At 41.5% G+C, this 14,885-nt stretch overlaps 2 protein-coding genes and 1 long non-coding RNA gene across 4 annotated transcripts in view; 1 reads left to right on the forward strand and 2 right to left on the reverse strand.

Annotated features, from left to right (window-relative positions):
• The window catches only part of LOC121899060, a 108,681-nt gene that overhangs the window by 39,988 nt on the left and 53,808 nt on the right, over positions 1 to 14,885 (reverse strand). Inside the window, exon 6 of one of the 2 annotated variants that reach the window (XR_006096594.1) lies at positions 12,229 to 14,871. The exons of the other annotated variant lie outside the window; for it this stretch is intronic. This is a non-coding gene — a long non-coding RNA (uncharacterized LOC121899060). Of the gene's footprint in view, positions 1 to 12,228; positions 14,872 to 14,885 lie in introns of those variants that run through there. 2 annotated transcript variants of the gene reach the window in all.
• On the reverse strand, positions 4,498 to 8,110 carry polr1g (RNA polymerase I subunit G). Its single transcript, XM_042414640.1, has 3 exons — positions 7,943 to 8,110; positions 7,370 to 7,514; positions 4,498 to 5,907 (listed from the first exon to the last, which is right to left on the reverse strand). The coding sequence occupies exons 1-3, from the start codon at positions 8,025 to 8,027 to the stop codon at positions 5,106 to 5,108; spliced, it is 1,032 nt and encodes a 343-aa protein (XP_042270574.1). The 5' UTR covers positions 8,028 to 8,110; the 3' UTR covers positions 4,498 to 5,105.
• irf2bp1 (interferon regulatory factor 2 binding protein 1) lies at positions 8,260 to 13,669 on the forward strand. The gene is made up of 4 exons (XM_042414639.1): positions 8,260 to 8,307; positions 8,503 to 9,541; positions 9,896 to 10,248; positions 10,833 to 13,669. Exons 2-3 carry the CDS (start codon positions 8,526 to 8,528, stop codon positions 10,206 to 10,208), a joined length of 1,329 nt encoding a protein of 442 aa, XP_042270573.1. The 5' UTR covers positions 8,260 to 8,307; positions 8,503 to 8,525; the 3' UTR covers positions 10,209 to 10,248; positions 10,833 to 13,669.

Below are 14,885 nucleotides of genomic sequence, written 5' to 3' on the forward strand. Positions count from 1 at the left end.
GGCTATAGCCCGGAGCAGCATGGAGCATCACCCAAACATACAATACATTTCATTTTAAAGGATCAGCAACATAAAAATGGTTTTAAAGTTGTTAGCTGTTGTTTAAGATTAATACCAGGTGAAAATCATCCCAACCTCTAAATTACTAAATTAAATGCTTCCCACTGTCTATAGCTCACCATCAAGCACTATTTATGGGTGGGTTACATCTGGTTGGATCCAATAACATTTTGCTTCTGCAGGGGTAAAGAAAAACTCTAATTATCAGCCTCACTTAACTATGAGGTTGGTATTTACCTTCGAGCATTTTGAGCTCTTCCTTCCTCCTTCCTTACTCATGTATTTATGCTGCAGTCACACCAGAACTGACAAGGTGAAATTTACTCGCATTGCTTTTGGGGAGAAGCAGGCAGGACGGCGAAATGATGTGGGCAGCGTGGCAAGCACAAGCGTTGTGTTGGAGGCAGTTTAGTCAACCTGCTAACATTAGAACTCCACTTTATTGCTATTGCTTGACTGTCTGTGATCCTGTAGCTTGTTTTCATCCAACGTATACCACCAACACTCAGTAACTCAAGAACTGGAGGTCAATCCTGTTCTCACTGACTGGACTTTGGTGCGATTTCACAGGTCAAAGTTCAGTCTGATCTGGGTGAGGCAAACAAGGCCACAGCAACTTTGAACACAGAATGCACAATTTATTTTATAGGATGTACAAGTTGTTATGAGCGTGTTTGCAAAGACGCAGCTTATAATATAACCAGCAGCCGGATGAGAAACGTGTCCGTTGTTATATCCACAGTGCTTCCTGTTTACGACGGACGGAGAGTTTACCTGTTTGTTTACACCCTCCACCGTAGGTCGAGCATCCTCCACAGCCGCCGGTGTGACTTTACATGAGGAGACACTCTGCGATGAAGTGCTGTCGGGGAGGGACGTGTCTGGGAAAGAGCCGTATGATTCACCTTATATAATCAGGCTGATATGATCTCAATCCCCCTCTACTGCTAGACTCTAATTGCTCGCATTTTTTCAGGCTGGTCAGGCAAGCGCAGAGGGTCATAACTTTCCCAGTCGTGTGAATCTAAACCTACTGGTCACCAACTTGCTTCTCTACAGAGAAGCCAATTATTTTTTTGTTACTTAGAAACAATTGTAGAGAAGAATGACTGTGAGAGCTGATGTACTGATGGAGATTTAAATTCTGTGACTCCATCCTCTCGTGTATTTCAGATTAAATTTGGCTGACAGTAAAATCTAAATGTGACGGAAACGAGACGAGAGAATCCGATGCATCCCTTTGACCACACAGTCAGACTACTGATGCAACCACAATGAAAGATTCAGAAAATGGCAGAAATTGCTTAACAAGATGCATAAATGTTATCCTGCTACAGATTCAACCAACCGGCTCGTACTTTATTCATCTCATATTGTAAAGGAGCAATTAAGCGAGGGTTTTACTGCCAGACATCCTGCAGAACTGCCATCACATAGTCGTTAATGAATACGAGCTCTTTAGTGATGAACATCAACAGGTGTTGCAACTTCTGCTTGTTTTTTTTTTTTTAATATTCTAAACTATCCTCCAGACCATTGCCACTGTGATTTAGAAGCACAACGTACATTTTCACATTCATCATCCTCTGAATAGATAGATAGATAGATTGCCTGTAACAATAAATAATTAGCCTGTACAATAAGAAAACACTGTAAACATAAACTAAAGGCTTGAACTACAAGGTGCTGTGCATATGGAGATTATTGATGCAGTAGATGAATGGTTCCACAGTGCAATGACAGTAAATAAAGTGACTAAACCGTAAACTAAGTGACTGACAGTAAATAAAGTGATTAGGTGCCCTACAGTGCCTAAAGTGACTATGACAGTAATTAAAGTGACTATCATAGTGAGCAGAGCAGCAGAGCAGATATTTCACCTACAAAGACTCTCATTTTCAAGCTTGAAAACAAATTACAAAGCAATACCATATCAGCCGTCCCTAAGACATTTTTGTCTGATAATCTGATTGGCTGATTTATTTATCTAAGTCTATAATTTATCTCCGACTCCAACTCCAGAGTTGTGTGCTGAAGTTCTGTCAGCACTGTTACAATTCTAACCGTCTGTCAATCGAGGTCGACTCAAGGTGTGTTCAGACTGCACAAAGCAAATTTCAGAGATTGCAGACAAAGCCGGTGCGAAGACTGGAGTCGATGAGAATTGACCCGGGGCAGCGCAAAGTGAGGCAAAAACGTATCTGTTGAAAATGCTTCGGCTCAGGCAAAAAATTTGCATCATCCAGAGGGGGTTAGAAAATAAATTTGATGTGGAAAGGCCATGGGTGAAATAAACAGGAGGAAGCATTACCGATGATTACTCTGCGTTTGTTGTGTGCTATTAAACATGTTCAGCCTAATTATGCCTTAAATAAAGCAGATTAAACTGAGTGAGTGTGTAGACTGTGTGTTTGATTATGGGTTGGGTCGAGATAATTTCTGGTAATGGTTTGGCTCAGCTTGCAAGGCTAGTGCTGCTTTGCAAAACTGCTCCAAATAAAACTCTGACTGTATTGAAATCAATGGGAAAATCCTCCAATTTCTGCCTTGCTGGTAGAAGAGAATCAGTGCTCAGTTAAGGAGGTAATATGTCTCATAAAAAGACACCTTTTGGGTGTTATTGACTTGATTGACAACATGTCTCCACCTGTTATTATTATTATTATTGTTATAATCTTAATTTAATCAGGTAATCTCATTAAGATCAAGAGATCTATTAGAGTCAGCTGTGACGGCTGGCACCTCAGCTACGCTCTTTTGCCTAAATTATGATTTTCTGGGTCCAAGAATTGGAACCCGATGTTGTTTTTCTACAGTGTTTCTTCTCAGCTCAGATAGCTGATAGCACACACACACACAAACACACACACAAACACATACTATTTCAGTTACACAGGCACATACACCCATACACTTGGGCATGCAGACTCTGGCTCTGAAGCGCAGACACTCTCACACACACATTCAACATACCTGTGAGGATACACGGATACACAGAAATCTGGCATTAGATGTGACTCACAGGGAAACGCTTGATCCAACATCTGACATCTGTGGCTCGCTCCCTGTTATAATGGCTGTCTGAAAGCAGCCATTATAACAAGGAAGCCACCAAAAAACTAAGGAGTCGTGATGATAAGCCAAGTCCAATTTAACGAGTGGGAAACTATCTTAAAAATTCTCTTTCGTATATCAAGGTTACATTTTTAAACCTCTAACATGGTTTTGCTCATCTTGGGTCCGGCTGACCCCTTTGATGGAGTAAAAGCTGGTAAAAAAAAAAAAAATGTGAATCCGCACATAAGGTTGGATCAATAAAACCTTGCAGCATGTGCAGAGGGTTACTACAGATGGTGAGTGTGATAGCGCCAGAGGTGCCGGAGCTCATTAAGAAACAGGACCATACTCCGGTGCAGAGCAGGGAGAAGAGAGCAATGAAACAGAGGAGGGAGGAGGGGAGGAGGGGAGGATGCAGAGCCTGGACTCCACTCTGAGATTTTTCACCTGAGTGTCACCGAGATCCGATGATTCACTGCTGTTGGAAAATGGAAAAAGTGCAAATCCGTTTTTTTTTGTGCATACAGGGCTAAAGAAAATCTGTGTTATATCAGTGAAAAAGAAATGGTAGCATGTAAGTACTACATTCAGAGGTTGCTCAGAGGTTGCAGGCTGCTGCTCCACACAGGAAACAGGGTGGACTGTGGCGCCATCTCCCTGTCAGAACTAATTGTTTCAATGTTGTTTTTAATTGAAAGGAATTGCTGTTGGCGGTGGAAATCCAAAGATTTATAGGGTCGGGATCAACCAATATAGGGTTCTGATGCCAATATTTTATGCCGACATGCAATGTTCTTTAAATATGACTTTTGGCAAGAACAGATTAAAGCCAAAAAGAGTTTCCAGCGTAGTTTGAGTCATGGCAGAGCTGAAAAGTCAGTTAACTAACTGTAATAGAGGGCCAAAAATACAAGAAACCTTCATGGTGTCAGAAATGGATATGAGCAGATGATATATTTTTGCTCCAACAGATTAATCTGAACCTACAAATCAAATATTTTATTTTATAATACGTTTTGAGACATAACAACAGACCCTAGCGTGTATTGTAAAATATACTCCTATTGTTGTTCATTCATAAAATCATTTTAAAACTCAAAATAGAGAAAATACAGAACTTTTACCTCGCCTGGCAACATGACTTCCTCTGAAAACTTTTTTTTTTCTCTGACCATTAAAAAAACTACCAATCTGTAAATTGGACACTTTCTTCTTGTTTCACAGTTTAAAAGCCACAGTCTGAGTTATAACACCAGTTCAAAGTTTCATTCTTTCTGGGTGAAATCACTGCTCTAACAAGGCCTGAGAGGAAAATGTGCTGTACTGGAACACTTACATGGGCTGAGCGGAGGACAAAAACACCACTTTTGTCCATTTGCATTTCATTTAAACACAATTGGAGTTTATTTTGTAGCATGTCTTCTCCTGCACACAGGTAATATCCACAATACATGTGACTCAAATCTTTAAAATACAAAACAAAACAAAAAAAAAACAAGAACGATGAATCTGACATGACAATGAATCATTATTCTGGTTTTCTCAACCTGCTGCCAAATTACCAGCCTTACTATGTAAATATGTACACAAACACAGCAACACAGTGTGAGCATAATCCCATAAAATCTACCACGACTTGACGACACTGGCAGAAAAGGCAGAAATTTGCTTATTATGCATGTACTCATAGACGTCTGTGGCTGAATACATTCTTTGTGTGTAAAACTGTCGCTTTCTGAGCTCAAAGTGATGGGAAAATCAGCCATAAAGATGTTGGGTTGAATCCACTTAAGCATTCATGTCACTGTTTAATTGATTCAGGATGTGTTTTTATTTTTTAAGAATACAATGATCTGTCAACGCAAGTCTTGCACAATGCGATCTATCGATGAGCTTCAGTGGATTTGTAGTAAATTGGCTCCCAGATGGGTTCATGAGGTCAAAAGTGAACAAATCAAAAGATAAAACACACAACAACAGATTAACGACTAGTCGTCATCAGTTTTGCTTTTCTTCTTCTTCTTCTTTTTCTTTCCTGAGCCGTCCGCTACATCACCATACGAAGTGTCCATTGGTTCGCATTTCACTGAAACGTCTTCCTGCTTCACTTTAACTTCGGACTCTCCTCCTTCCTGCACCTCCTCTCTCTCTCTGTCCTTCTTTTTCTTCTTCTTCTTCCTCTTCTCCTCTGAAACATCGCCCTCCTGAGAGTCGGGCTCCATCGTCACTTCATCCTGGATTTCAGCTGCAGGTTCCTCTTTCACTCTCACCACTTCCTCCTCCTCTCGTTCTGTCTTTATTCTCTTTTCTTTCTTTTTCTTCTTCTTCTTTTTCCTCTCCTCCTCCTCGTCCTCTTTGTCTGCTTCTTCTATGAACCGTTTGACTACAAGGGGACGGAGGGTTGTAGACGAGGGCCCGAAAGCGGCTCCGTCAGCCTCGCTCTCTGCCACGCAGGTGAGTGTGGGGGTCTTGCTGCCAAACGGGTGGAATCTCTGTTTGAGCCCGGGGGGTATGGAGGGCGCAGGAGCAGCTGGGATGACCTGAGGGGCCTGGTTGGTGCTGCTGTCTCCGTAGGTCTCACATACATTAAGCAGGCCTGAGAAAGCAGGGCCAAAAACCACACCGTCGGACGCCTTCTTATTGCTGGTGAGCAGGCGGAGCTCTGAGGTACCGTGAGTGGACGCCAGGATGCTGTAGATCTGCTGGCTACCTCCACTCTTGGCTCCGTCTGCAGGAGCGGGAATCTTCACGGTCTGGAGACCTGAGAGGGGCACCTTGATGCCACTGACACTGGAGGAAGGAAAGGTGGGGGTTAGGCATCATTCATACCAAGTCTGCTTGGAAAAGTTTACAACATTATTTATTTTCTCAGACTGTTGTTGAATTTAGAGTAGCTTTCTAAAGCTTCAGCATGACTGAAAACATCCTCCGAGACATCATCAGCCCGTCTCCAGCTCCACCTGCTGGCCCTTACAAACACAAACTGCCCCACTGTCAGTTACGTCATGTTCAGTCTTTCTTGCCTTTTAAACTGCTGCAGAGATTGTTTAACCTATAGGTGGGGATGCACCGATCCGATCCACAGCACCGATACTGACGTTAAGTGGACTGGACCAGACATCAGATCCACATGAAGTAGTTTTATGTTCTGCTCCATTCATGTGCTGTGGTGAGCTAATGTGTGCACAGCTACAACTGATATTACATCAGTACTTCCTTCATGTGCTTAACAATAAATGTCTTTAAATGTAACCAGTTAATGTGAAACTGTAGTTTTTAACAATGACATTCACAGTTAGCTAAGATTAATTTCTTCCTGTTTTTTTTACTAGATGTAGAGATTTTCTGCATTTTTGTTGTCATGAGGTTGTTTTTAAACATTTTGCATGGACTAAATACAATAAAGGAGAACAGCTCAGAAAATGAGGACTGAGGTTGCATTTTCTGTTAACAAAATTTTGTTAACTGGAGTAGAAAAAAAGCAGGAAGAGCTACATTGTTAAAAAAGTTGGTTGTGCTTTGTGAGAAAAAACATGGAGCCGTGCCCAGATGAAATACGCTGATGAAGAGATAGAGAAGCACGTCATTATGTTGAGTGAATCACTTTCCTTTACATGCCATGTGGACACACAGGAAATGCATCATTGGCTCTGATCACTGATTATAACAGCAGCTCTGGACTGTTTGTCAGTTCTGTATTTGTACACAACAGTAATTATACAGCAGTAACTATGTATCTCCTGTATTACACAATTTCATACGCTGTCTAAACAATATAGTTCAAATTTGCAAGAGCTTAAGAATTATCACAGTTTTTACATTTAAGGAAGAGCACTGGTATTGGACCAGTCCTGGGTTTGGAAGAGGACCTTAAGTGGGGTGTCAGCATCAGTATCAAGGGGTTTAAGTTCGATCGGTGCATCCTTACCTAATGGCACGATTTATGCAGCCTCAAAACCGAGAGAAAATGCAGTGATCAACTGTAGTTAAAATGTGATTTTAAAAACAAATATTTATGGGTTTTTTGCATTGGGAATCTTTGCTATGACATTAAAACATTTATTATTCAACTAAAGTTTATTTTGAAGCAGCTATGTGTTTTTAGATTGAAATGTATGCAAATTTTAAACAACAATCAGTACTTTAAATAAAACACATAACTTCTGAATAACTTCTTGTAAAAGTCTGCATGTGCATGTGATGAGAGACAGAGACACAGACACACTGACAAAAAGGGAAAAATATTACCCACCATTCTGGGTTAAAGCTGGCAGGAGCTTTAATGAGCCATAACTCCTTCTTGTTGCTCTTTAGACTCTCTGTTAGTGTGTTGCTGCAGGGCTTATGGCAGAAAGACACAAAGTCAGCAGGACACTGGTACCTGGTGGTCTTCTTATCTGTGGAATCAAACAGCACTCCATCATTTGATCAATAAAGGTAACATACAGCATTAGAAATACACAGAACATCAATGGATTAACTTTCATGATCAATATCATTACCACTGCCAAACAGTTATTTGTATAAAACACAGGCATTTTCTTGATCTGTGATGATGCCACATTGATGCCACAATCCTCTGGACTGATAAAAATCAATGTAAATGTAACTGATAAACATAAACAAAAACAAAAACTGAGATAAACATAAACCCCCATTTCGTGGTTCTGCCAGTCATAGCCAACTGAACTGTATAATTTTACATGTATCAACACTTCTGAGTGAAACTACCTTCATGATACTGGTCTAACTCTGTTCACTGAACTTACTACTAGCATATCAACCAAACAAAACCAGCTTTGTGCAACCCGCGAGGTTCACTTACTGGTTTCTTTCTGCTGTACCGCAGACTCCGTGGTGGGGCTGTCCGCTTCATCTTCACTTGATGAAGATGATATGTCTCTTGGCATTTTTTATGTTTGAAAATAACCACAGAGTGATGAAAGTTTTTTATCGAAAACGCATGGCTACGACGGACGCACATGTGTTGACACGGAATGAACTGTGACCTTTACTTACTTCACTTCCGTGTCAGTTTTGGCTGTAGTTCAACAACCAGGCGAAATGTGTAGGTGTGTATTAGCTGAACTGGATACGGGAACTCAAATACCCATAATGCACCTCGCAAGGTTACGTAACGTTCCAGCGCCCGTCGGGGAAGCAGTTGACAGCAGTCAAGAGCAGGCCGAAGTGGGTAAACAAAACAAACATATGACGAAAAGAGTGAAAACTACCCAAAAGTTTTATATTATTTTAAATTCATATAATGTTTGACATTGTTCTAAAGCGATTTGAAGCCCGTTGAAACAGAAAGTCGGCAGCTAAGAGAGGGCGTGCACCTGTCAAAGCTAAATAGGTTAACGTTGCTAACGTGTGCTCGCTCAGGTTAGCTCGCTCGCTGGCCGGCCATGTCGTCCCCCTCCTCCTCCAGGCGCCAGTGGTGCTACCTGTGCGACCTGCCAAAGATGCCGTGGACTGTGGTGTGGGACTTCAGCGAGGTGGTCTGTCGAGGCTGCGTGAACTACGAAGGCGCGAATCAGATTGAATTCCTGATAGCGAGCGCCCGACAGCTGAAACGAACTCATGGGATGCAGGACGGTAACGTCCGGTCACCCGGTCCTTCGCCTAATAAACACGGCACAACTGGCAGAGGAGAGACGGCTGCAGACGGGGGCAGGCCACACACCGACCGCTTTGACAGGGGAGGGAGAGGAGAAAGTACTGGGTCCGCTATCCGCGTGCCGCCCAACGGGCTGCACCGTGACGGCCAGCCACCTCCGGAGGTGAACCGGCAGAGCCCCAGCGGCAGCCGAAGACCCATGCTCGGCGCTGCCATCCCTCCCAGTCTAGTAACTCAAAGTATTGCAGGGATCCCTCATGGGTTGCTTGCAGGCATGCCGGCGGGTCTGACCGCCAGGACAGCTCCTATGAGCAGCCCCATGATCTTCCCTGCCCCGGTGCTGGCCGAGATGAGCCGCAGACAGCTGGGAATAGGGATGGGGATAGCCCCTTTCATCACTCCAGAGCTTGAGCGAGAGCTGAGTTCATCCCAGAACCAGCCCAAGATACAGACACAGGTCCACACGTCTGTGACTGCCAGCAGCGCCAGCAAGAGCACAGGCCTGCCTTCCTCGTCCTCCTCCATGGCTGGGGGTGTGAGCCAGACAAGCCCAAAGCCTGCCTCTTCTCCAGCCAGGCAGCCACGACCACTGACTGCGAGGTCCGGAGCAGAGCCCCTGGGATCCAGCACCTCCGCAGAAGCAGCCACTACAGCTGCAGCTTTACCCCACAGTGGTGCCTCCGAGCTGGGATCAGCGTCAGCAAACAACACCCACTCAACCGGAAACACTCTGTCCTGCACCTTGTGTCATGAGAGGCTGGAAGACACACACTTTGTTCAGTGTCCATCAGTGCCAGGGCACAGGTTTGTATGTTAACTGTTTTTTCATGTGTTCAAGTTGTGGTTTACAGTTAACGGTCTGAAACAGTCAGCAGATTAGTTAATAAGTGGCTACTGACTGCCGTTTTGAATATTGGGTAATCATTCTTGTTACACCTTCACAATGCCAATAGTGGCTGTCTTCATGTTTTCATGCTTTGTTTACTGGCTGCTAGTCAGAGTAATTAAGCAATTTACACCTTTGCTTGGCCTCTGGTAGTTTATGGTTGTTTGGTTTCACATTTTACAGACTAAACATTATTTAGTTTCCTGAAAAATGATAGATTATTAGTGAAATAAGTTGTAATAACCAGTCTCCTCTAAATCCACCAAATGCAGGTTCTGCTTCCCCTGCACCAGAGTGTACATTCAGAGCCGACGGGGTGATGGGGAGGTGTACTGCCCCAGCGGAGAGCGCTGTCCGTTGGATACCTCTCCCAACAGTCCCCCTTGGGCCTTCATGCAGGGAGAGGTCTCCACCATACTGGGCACTCCTGCAGCGGGAGCAGGAGCTGCATCGGCTGCTGCATCTGGAGCCGCGACCGGGCCTGGGCCCGGGCCCGGGTCCGCCTCCGGGGCCGGGACCGGAGCTGCCAGTGGAGCCGCAGCTGGAAGTGGAGACGTCACCGTCAAGAAAGAGAGAGAGACGTGATGATAATTTCCACAGAAACCAGGACCGAACACAGCCACAGGCAGGTCCACAGATGTCAGACAGCTGTTTTAGTAGAACGCAACATGCACAGTAACTTCTTGCTCGTCAGGTTGCTTCAGGGTTTGGTTAGAAAACTTTTCTCAATAACTGACTCCATTGAAATATGACATATCATGATCTTAACTGTACTGCAACCTATTTAATCTAAACAACCAAACAATGAATCAATATAATATTTAAAGGCAGTATCACCCACCCGTAGTCTGAAGTACTGCAGCATTTTATTCTGAGGTCATTTTATAAAACACTTTTGTTTACTCCCAACAAGGCATGCATTTGCAAAACTTTAATCTCGTCTCACATAGATATACATGGTGATATATCTACTATTGGTGGTACTGGTTTCATCGAATTTTATCATCCAGGCTCTATAAGATATTGGGATAACAAATGTGAAGAAACTACCGGTCCTTCCTGTGTTTATCAGGCTGCAAAATGTTGTTGAACATCTTAAGTGCCTTAATAAGAGGCAGTGAGAGTACTGTAGTTAGTGTTTTTAACTGTTTGTTTATGGTACTCTGTGTAACTAAATGTTGATTTTGTGTTTGCTTTTTTCCACCTCAGAGTCGTATCACATACCAGAAGGAGACGTCTGCACTGGTCCACATACAGATCCAGAAGAGAAGCCACATGCAGTGACCCACAGTTCAGAAAACCTCCATCACACAGGTTTTAACTCCACCTATCCACACCGCCCGATTTCATCGACATTATCAGACCTCGCCAGATCTCTGACGAAAGTAGCGAAGTCTGTCTTCTCACATCGCCATTATTTGTTTATTTTTTTCTTTCACTTTGCCAACATTTGTACCTAAATCTTATTGTTCTGATGTAATGATGACATAAAAATGAAATTTCATGAATCACATTCAAATTACCAAATGAGTGCATTCACCCTCACCAGCTCTGGAAAACAATCCTATGTCCGATGCTCAGTCCAGCAAACAGTAATGCCACAAGTTTCCCGAGACTGTGGCTGATGTAAGTAAGCATAAAGATTGAAAAGGCCTTTATGATGTACTGTCGGAATCAGATATTCAGGACCAATCAACAGCTGAAGGAAGGCTACTTTTTGTGAAGTTAGTCCTGACGTCAGCTGAAAACTATGATAATGTCCACATTAACACTTCAAGCTACTGTTAGCAAACAGGCTAAACACAACACATTGACTACACCAGTTTTCAATAACTCATTTTTCTACAGACAAAAACATCTGGAAATTTTGAAAGAGATACTATGATCACGTAAATAAGATGCACCTTAAGAAACAACCAATGCAAACACTTCTATCTCTCTACAAAGCCAGCAGAATATATAATTGGATGTAATTGCTAATAGTAGCCTGTTAGCAAATCTAACACATGAATGTTCTTTGTTACAGTTACACTTCCTCAGTTGCACAGAGTAGCCAGTGTTTATTGTAACGGTACACTCAGTATTGTGTTTGCACAGGAGAGCACAAAATCTTGCTTTGACAATTCCAACAAAAAAATGTTGAAATGCTTAAACGAGCAGCCAAAGTCGTTGCATTTCTTTTTCCTTGTTGATGAACAAACAGTTGGCCGACTGGCAGCGAGCGGCTACAGGCCAAATCTGGCTATTCTGAGATCAGTCAAAATATGTTGACACAACTGTCTGGGACAAATGATATTTTCTCTGCCAATATTCAGTCTAAAAGGCAAAAATTGTTGCTCATACAAATACATTTGTCACTCACATAACATAATATTGACATCTATGATGACAAAGTGTACCTTAAATTTGAAAATCCAGATTTTTTTATTTTGTCTTGGATGTTTATTACTACGATACCATTCTTTTGTGACTCAATCTGTGGCCTGGCACACAATAATATATATTGTTTTTTGGAGACACATGAAATAAAACTCCACTAAAACACCCTAAACATGAACTGACATGAGATGTGGGCAGAATGTCAGCTGTGACATTTCTCTGTGCATTTGTTTGTTTTGTTTTTTTCATCATGTCTCTGCTTTAAAGCTGACTTAGAGGAGAAAGGAGAACGGTTTTTTTTGCTGTGTAGAATCAACCAGTTAATCTGTCAAAGCATCGACCAGCCACAGAAACTCTGTGTTTGACTGTATTTAAATGTCGCTTTCATACAAGATCCAGCCCAGCCTACGCTTTACCCCGAATGTATATGAAAAGATATCTATTGATAGGCCTAGGACTATATTTTATACTAGAATGTTAAATGTTATATACTGTATAGAACTATAATAGTATGTACGTGCAATCCTTAGTCCTAGTATATGCAACAGTTTGGAATATGTAATTTAAAAAAAAATTGGCTTATCATTTCTTAACCTGATATATATTTTTTTTTTTTTGTTTGTTTTTTAAGTGAGAATCCACCTGAAAGCAGAAATGTTCTTCTGTAATTTCTGAAGGTTTAATGAATGAATGAGTTTCTACTATGTCCTAATATTTCATATGAACGAGTTTCTCCAAATTTAATGTACTGTGGAAGGCCATACACGCTGTATGTATGTATGTTATGTATGTATCTTGTTCTTCATTAACGATGTCCTCTTTAATTGAACGATCTTAAGATTTTAATATAATTTGGATCAGGAGTTTTTTGGTGGATTCTCTCTCTATATATATATGTGCAGTATGTGCTCGTCAGTACAGAAGCACAGACAAACCAAAGGTAATTATATATATATATATAAATATATATATATATATTTCTCGGCCAGGTCTTAACCAACCAGTTTTCTTCATCCAGCCGTTACAGTTTACAGGCCTGTGTGGTCGACTGTACTTACAGGATTTTACATATAAAAGTCTGTAGTATTCAGCAAATACTTATATAGGCCTTCTACATTCAAAGAACCTCCCACAGATCAAGGCCCCCGTACCCCCCCCCCCCCACCCCCACCCAAAAAGCATCCGAAGGCTGAGACGATCTCGTCCCGTCGACTTACGACGGTGTGAGATCATCTTCTCGGGGCCCAGGTCCGCTGTAGAGAAACGTCTTTGAAGAAGTGGAATTTAAGTTTTAATATGCACTGATACATCATGCAATCCCTTGTTAAGTGCCTTTTTAAAAAAAAGTTTACCGTCTGTTTGTGTGTCTGGGAACCTCAGGGGAAGTAGGAGTGCAATGGCTTTTTTTTTTTTTTTTTTTTTTTTTAATTGTTTAGTCAGTTATTAACCTGAATCTGTTTCCCTTCAATCGCCATCAGACGTCTTTTGCTTTTTATCAGAAGCCTTTGTAAAGTCGACCGGCCAGTCATTGTTTGGATATGGTCTCTCCTCGCATTTCTGTCCACGTTGAGTTTCTTTTCCTTCATGTGTCATTTTTAGATCTGTTGGTTTTATTGCAGCTTAATGTACAAAATAGAAACCAGGAATAAATGGGATGGAAACTTGTACTTGTTTTCCTGTTTGTTTGGTTTTTTTTGAGTTTTTTCCACAGAGATTAACATGTTGATGCAAATGATCACTATTATATACACATCATTACTTTCTTATTTAAATAATCCTTATATAATCCAGCTATGATCTTCTGATTTGCTGAGTTTAACAGATAATAGTACATCTCTGGTTTAAAAGAAAAGGTAAGAGCCGTCATCATTGGCTGGCACACCATCATGACTTTTCCTCAGGGCCACAGTTACGTCATATCTTCTGTTTTCTTTTAATGATCTGGGGAGTTTGTTTTCTGCGGTTACACATGGTGGGCTTTTTTAAAGGGACTGATTCATTTTTTAGAGCCAATATTCTTACATTTTACTGTGTTTACACCAAAAACAGTTTCAAGGATTTAGCATTCCTCTACCAGAAGTATATTTCTTGGCTTTAAAACCACATTAAGAAGATTATATATGATGATGAAATGAAAGAGAATCAAACAGCAAAATAAATTACAATTGTTACAAACTTTTCCTGGTGGCCAGTTGTGTTGGGGGATGTTTGACTCATGGAATCAGGATTTTTTTAAATACCAGCTGCTTTTCCCTGCAAATAAGGAGCTCAAACATTTAAAGCAAACAAAGTCACTTATTTCAAACATATCTTAACTAAATGAAGTAATGTAACTTAAGTAATTTACACAGTTGACTCAGATTTACTTAGAATTAACTGATTACTTACATCCAAGTAATTTATTATATACATATATTGCGAAATTGGTTCATGTATGACGTTAACATTAAAGTCTTGGTTAGGATTCAGTAAATTGCACTTTAGCAGGTTTAAGCTGAATGACTTGTTGTTCTAAATGCAGCTTCAACTAAATTTAACCTGGTTTAAAAGAATCCAGATTTACATCAAACTGTCAACAGTCAAATCAAGTGAACTCCATGTAGAGCAGCCTGACTGTGAAACTACCTGCGTTTCATTTAATAAGCTTACGGTTGAATTAGGTATTGCTAATATGAAAAAAAAAACTGTCCAAACTTTGAACCATGAAACAAACCGATGTGAAGAAAAGAGAAAAGAAGGTGCAGGTGCGAAGCTTTTCTGTTTTCTAATGGCCACAAGATGGCGGACTTGTGCTCCTGACGTCTGCCTGCAGAGCAGAAACTGACTGGACAAGTTGTTTGTTGTCATCTTTTATCAGATGTAGGGTATCCTGACGACGTGCAG

The sequence above is a fragment of the Thunnus maccoyii genome, chromosome 6 (assembly GCF_910596095.1).
Source record: "Thunnus maccoyii chromosome 6, fThuMac1.1, whole genome shotgun sequence".
NCBI lineage: Eukaryota > Metazoa > Chordata > Actinopteri > Scombriformes > Scombridae > Thunnus > Thunnus maccoyii.

Coding starts and splice junctions, on each gene's coding strand:
- polr1g (XM_042414640.1), bottom strand. CDS start 8,027: ATGCCAAGAGACATATCATCTTCATCAAGTGAAGATGAAGCGGACAGC. Junction 7,515..7,942: donor GGTACAGCAGAAAGAAACCA/GTAAGTGAACCT, acceptor TTGATTCCACAG/ATAAGAAGACCACCAGGTAC. Junction 5,908..7,369: donor GCCAGCTTTAACCCAGAATG/GTGGGTAATATT, acceptor TCCTTCCTCCAG/TGTCAGTGGCATCAAGGTGC.
- irf2bp1 (XM_042414639.1), top strand. CDS start 8,526: ATGTCGTCCCCCTCCTCCTCCAGGCGCCAGTGGTGCTACCTGTGCGAC. Junction 9,542..9,895: donor CCATCAGTGCCAGGGCACAG/GTTTGTATGTTA, acceptor CACCAAATGCAG/GTTCTGCTTCCCCTGCACCA.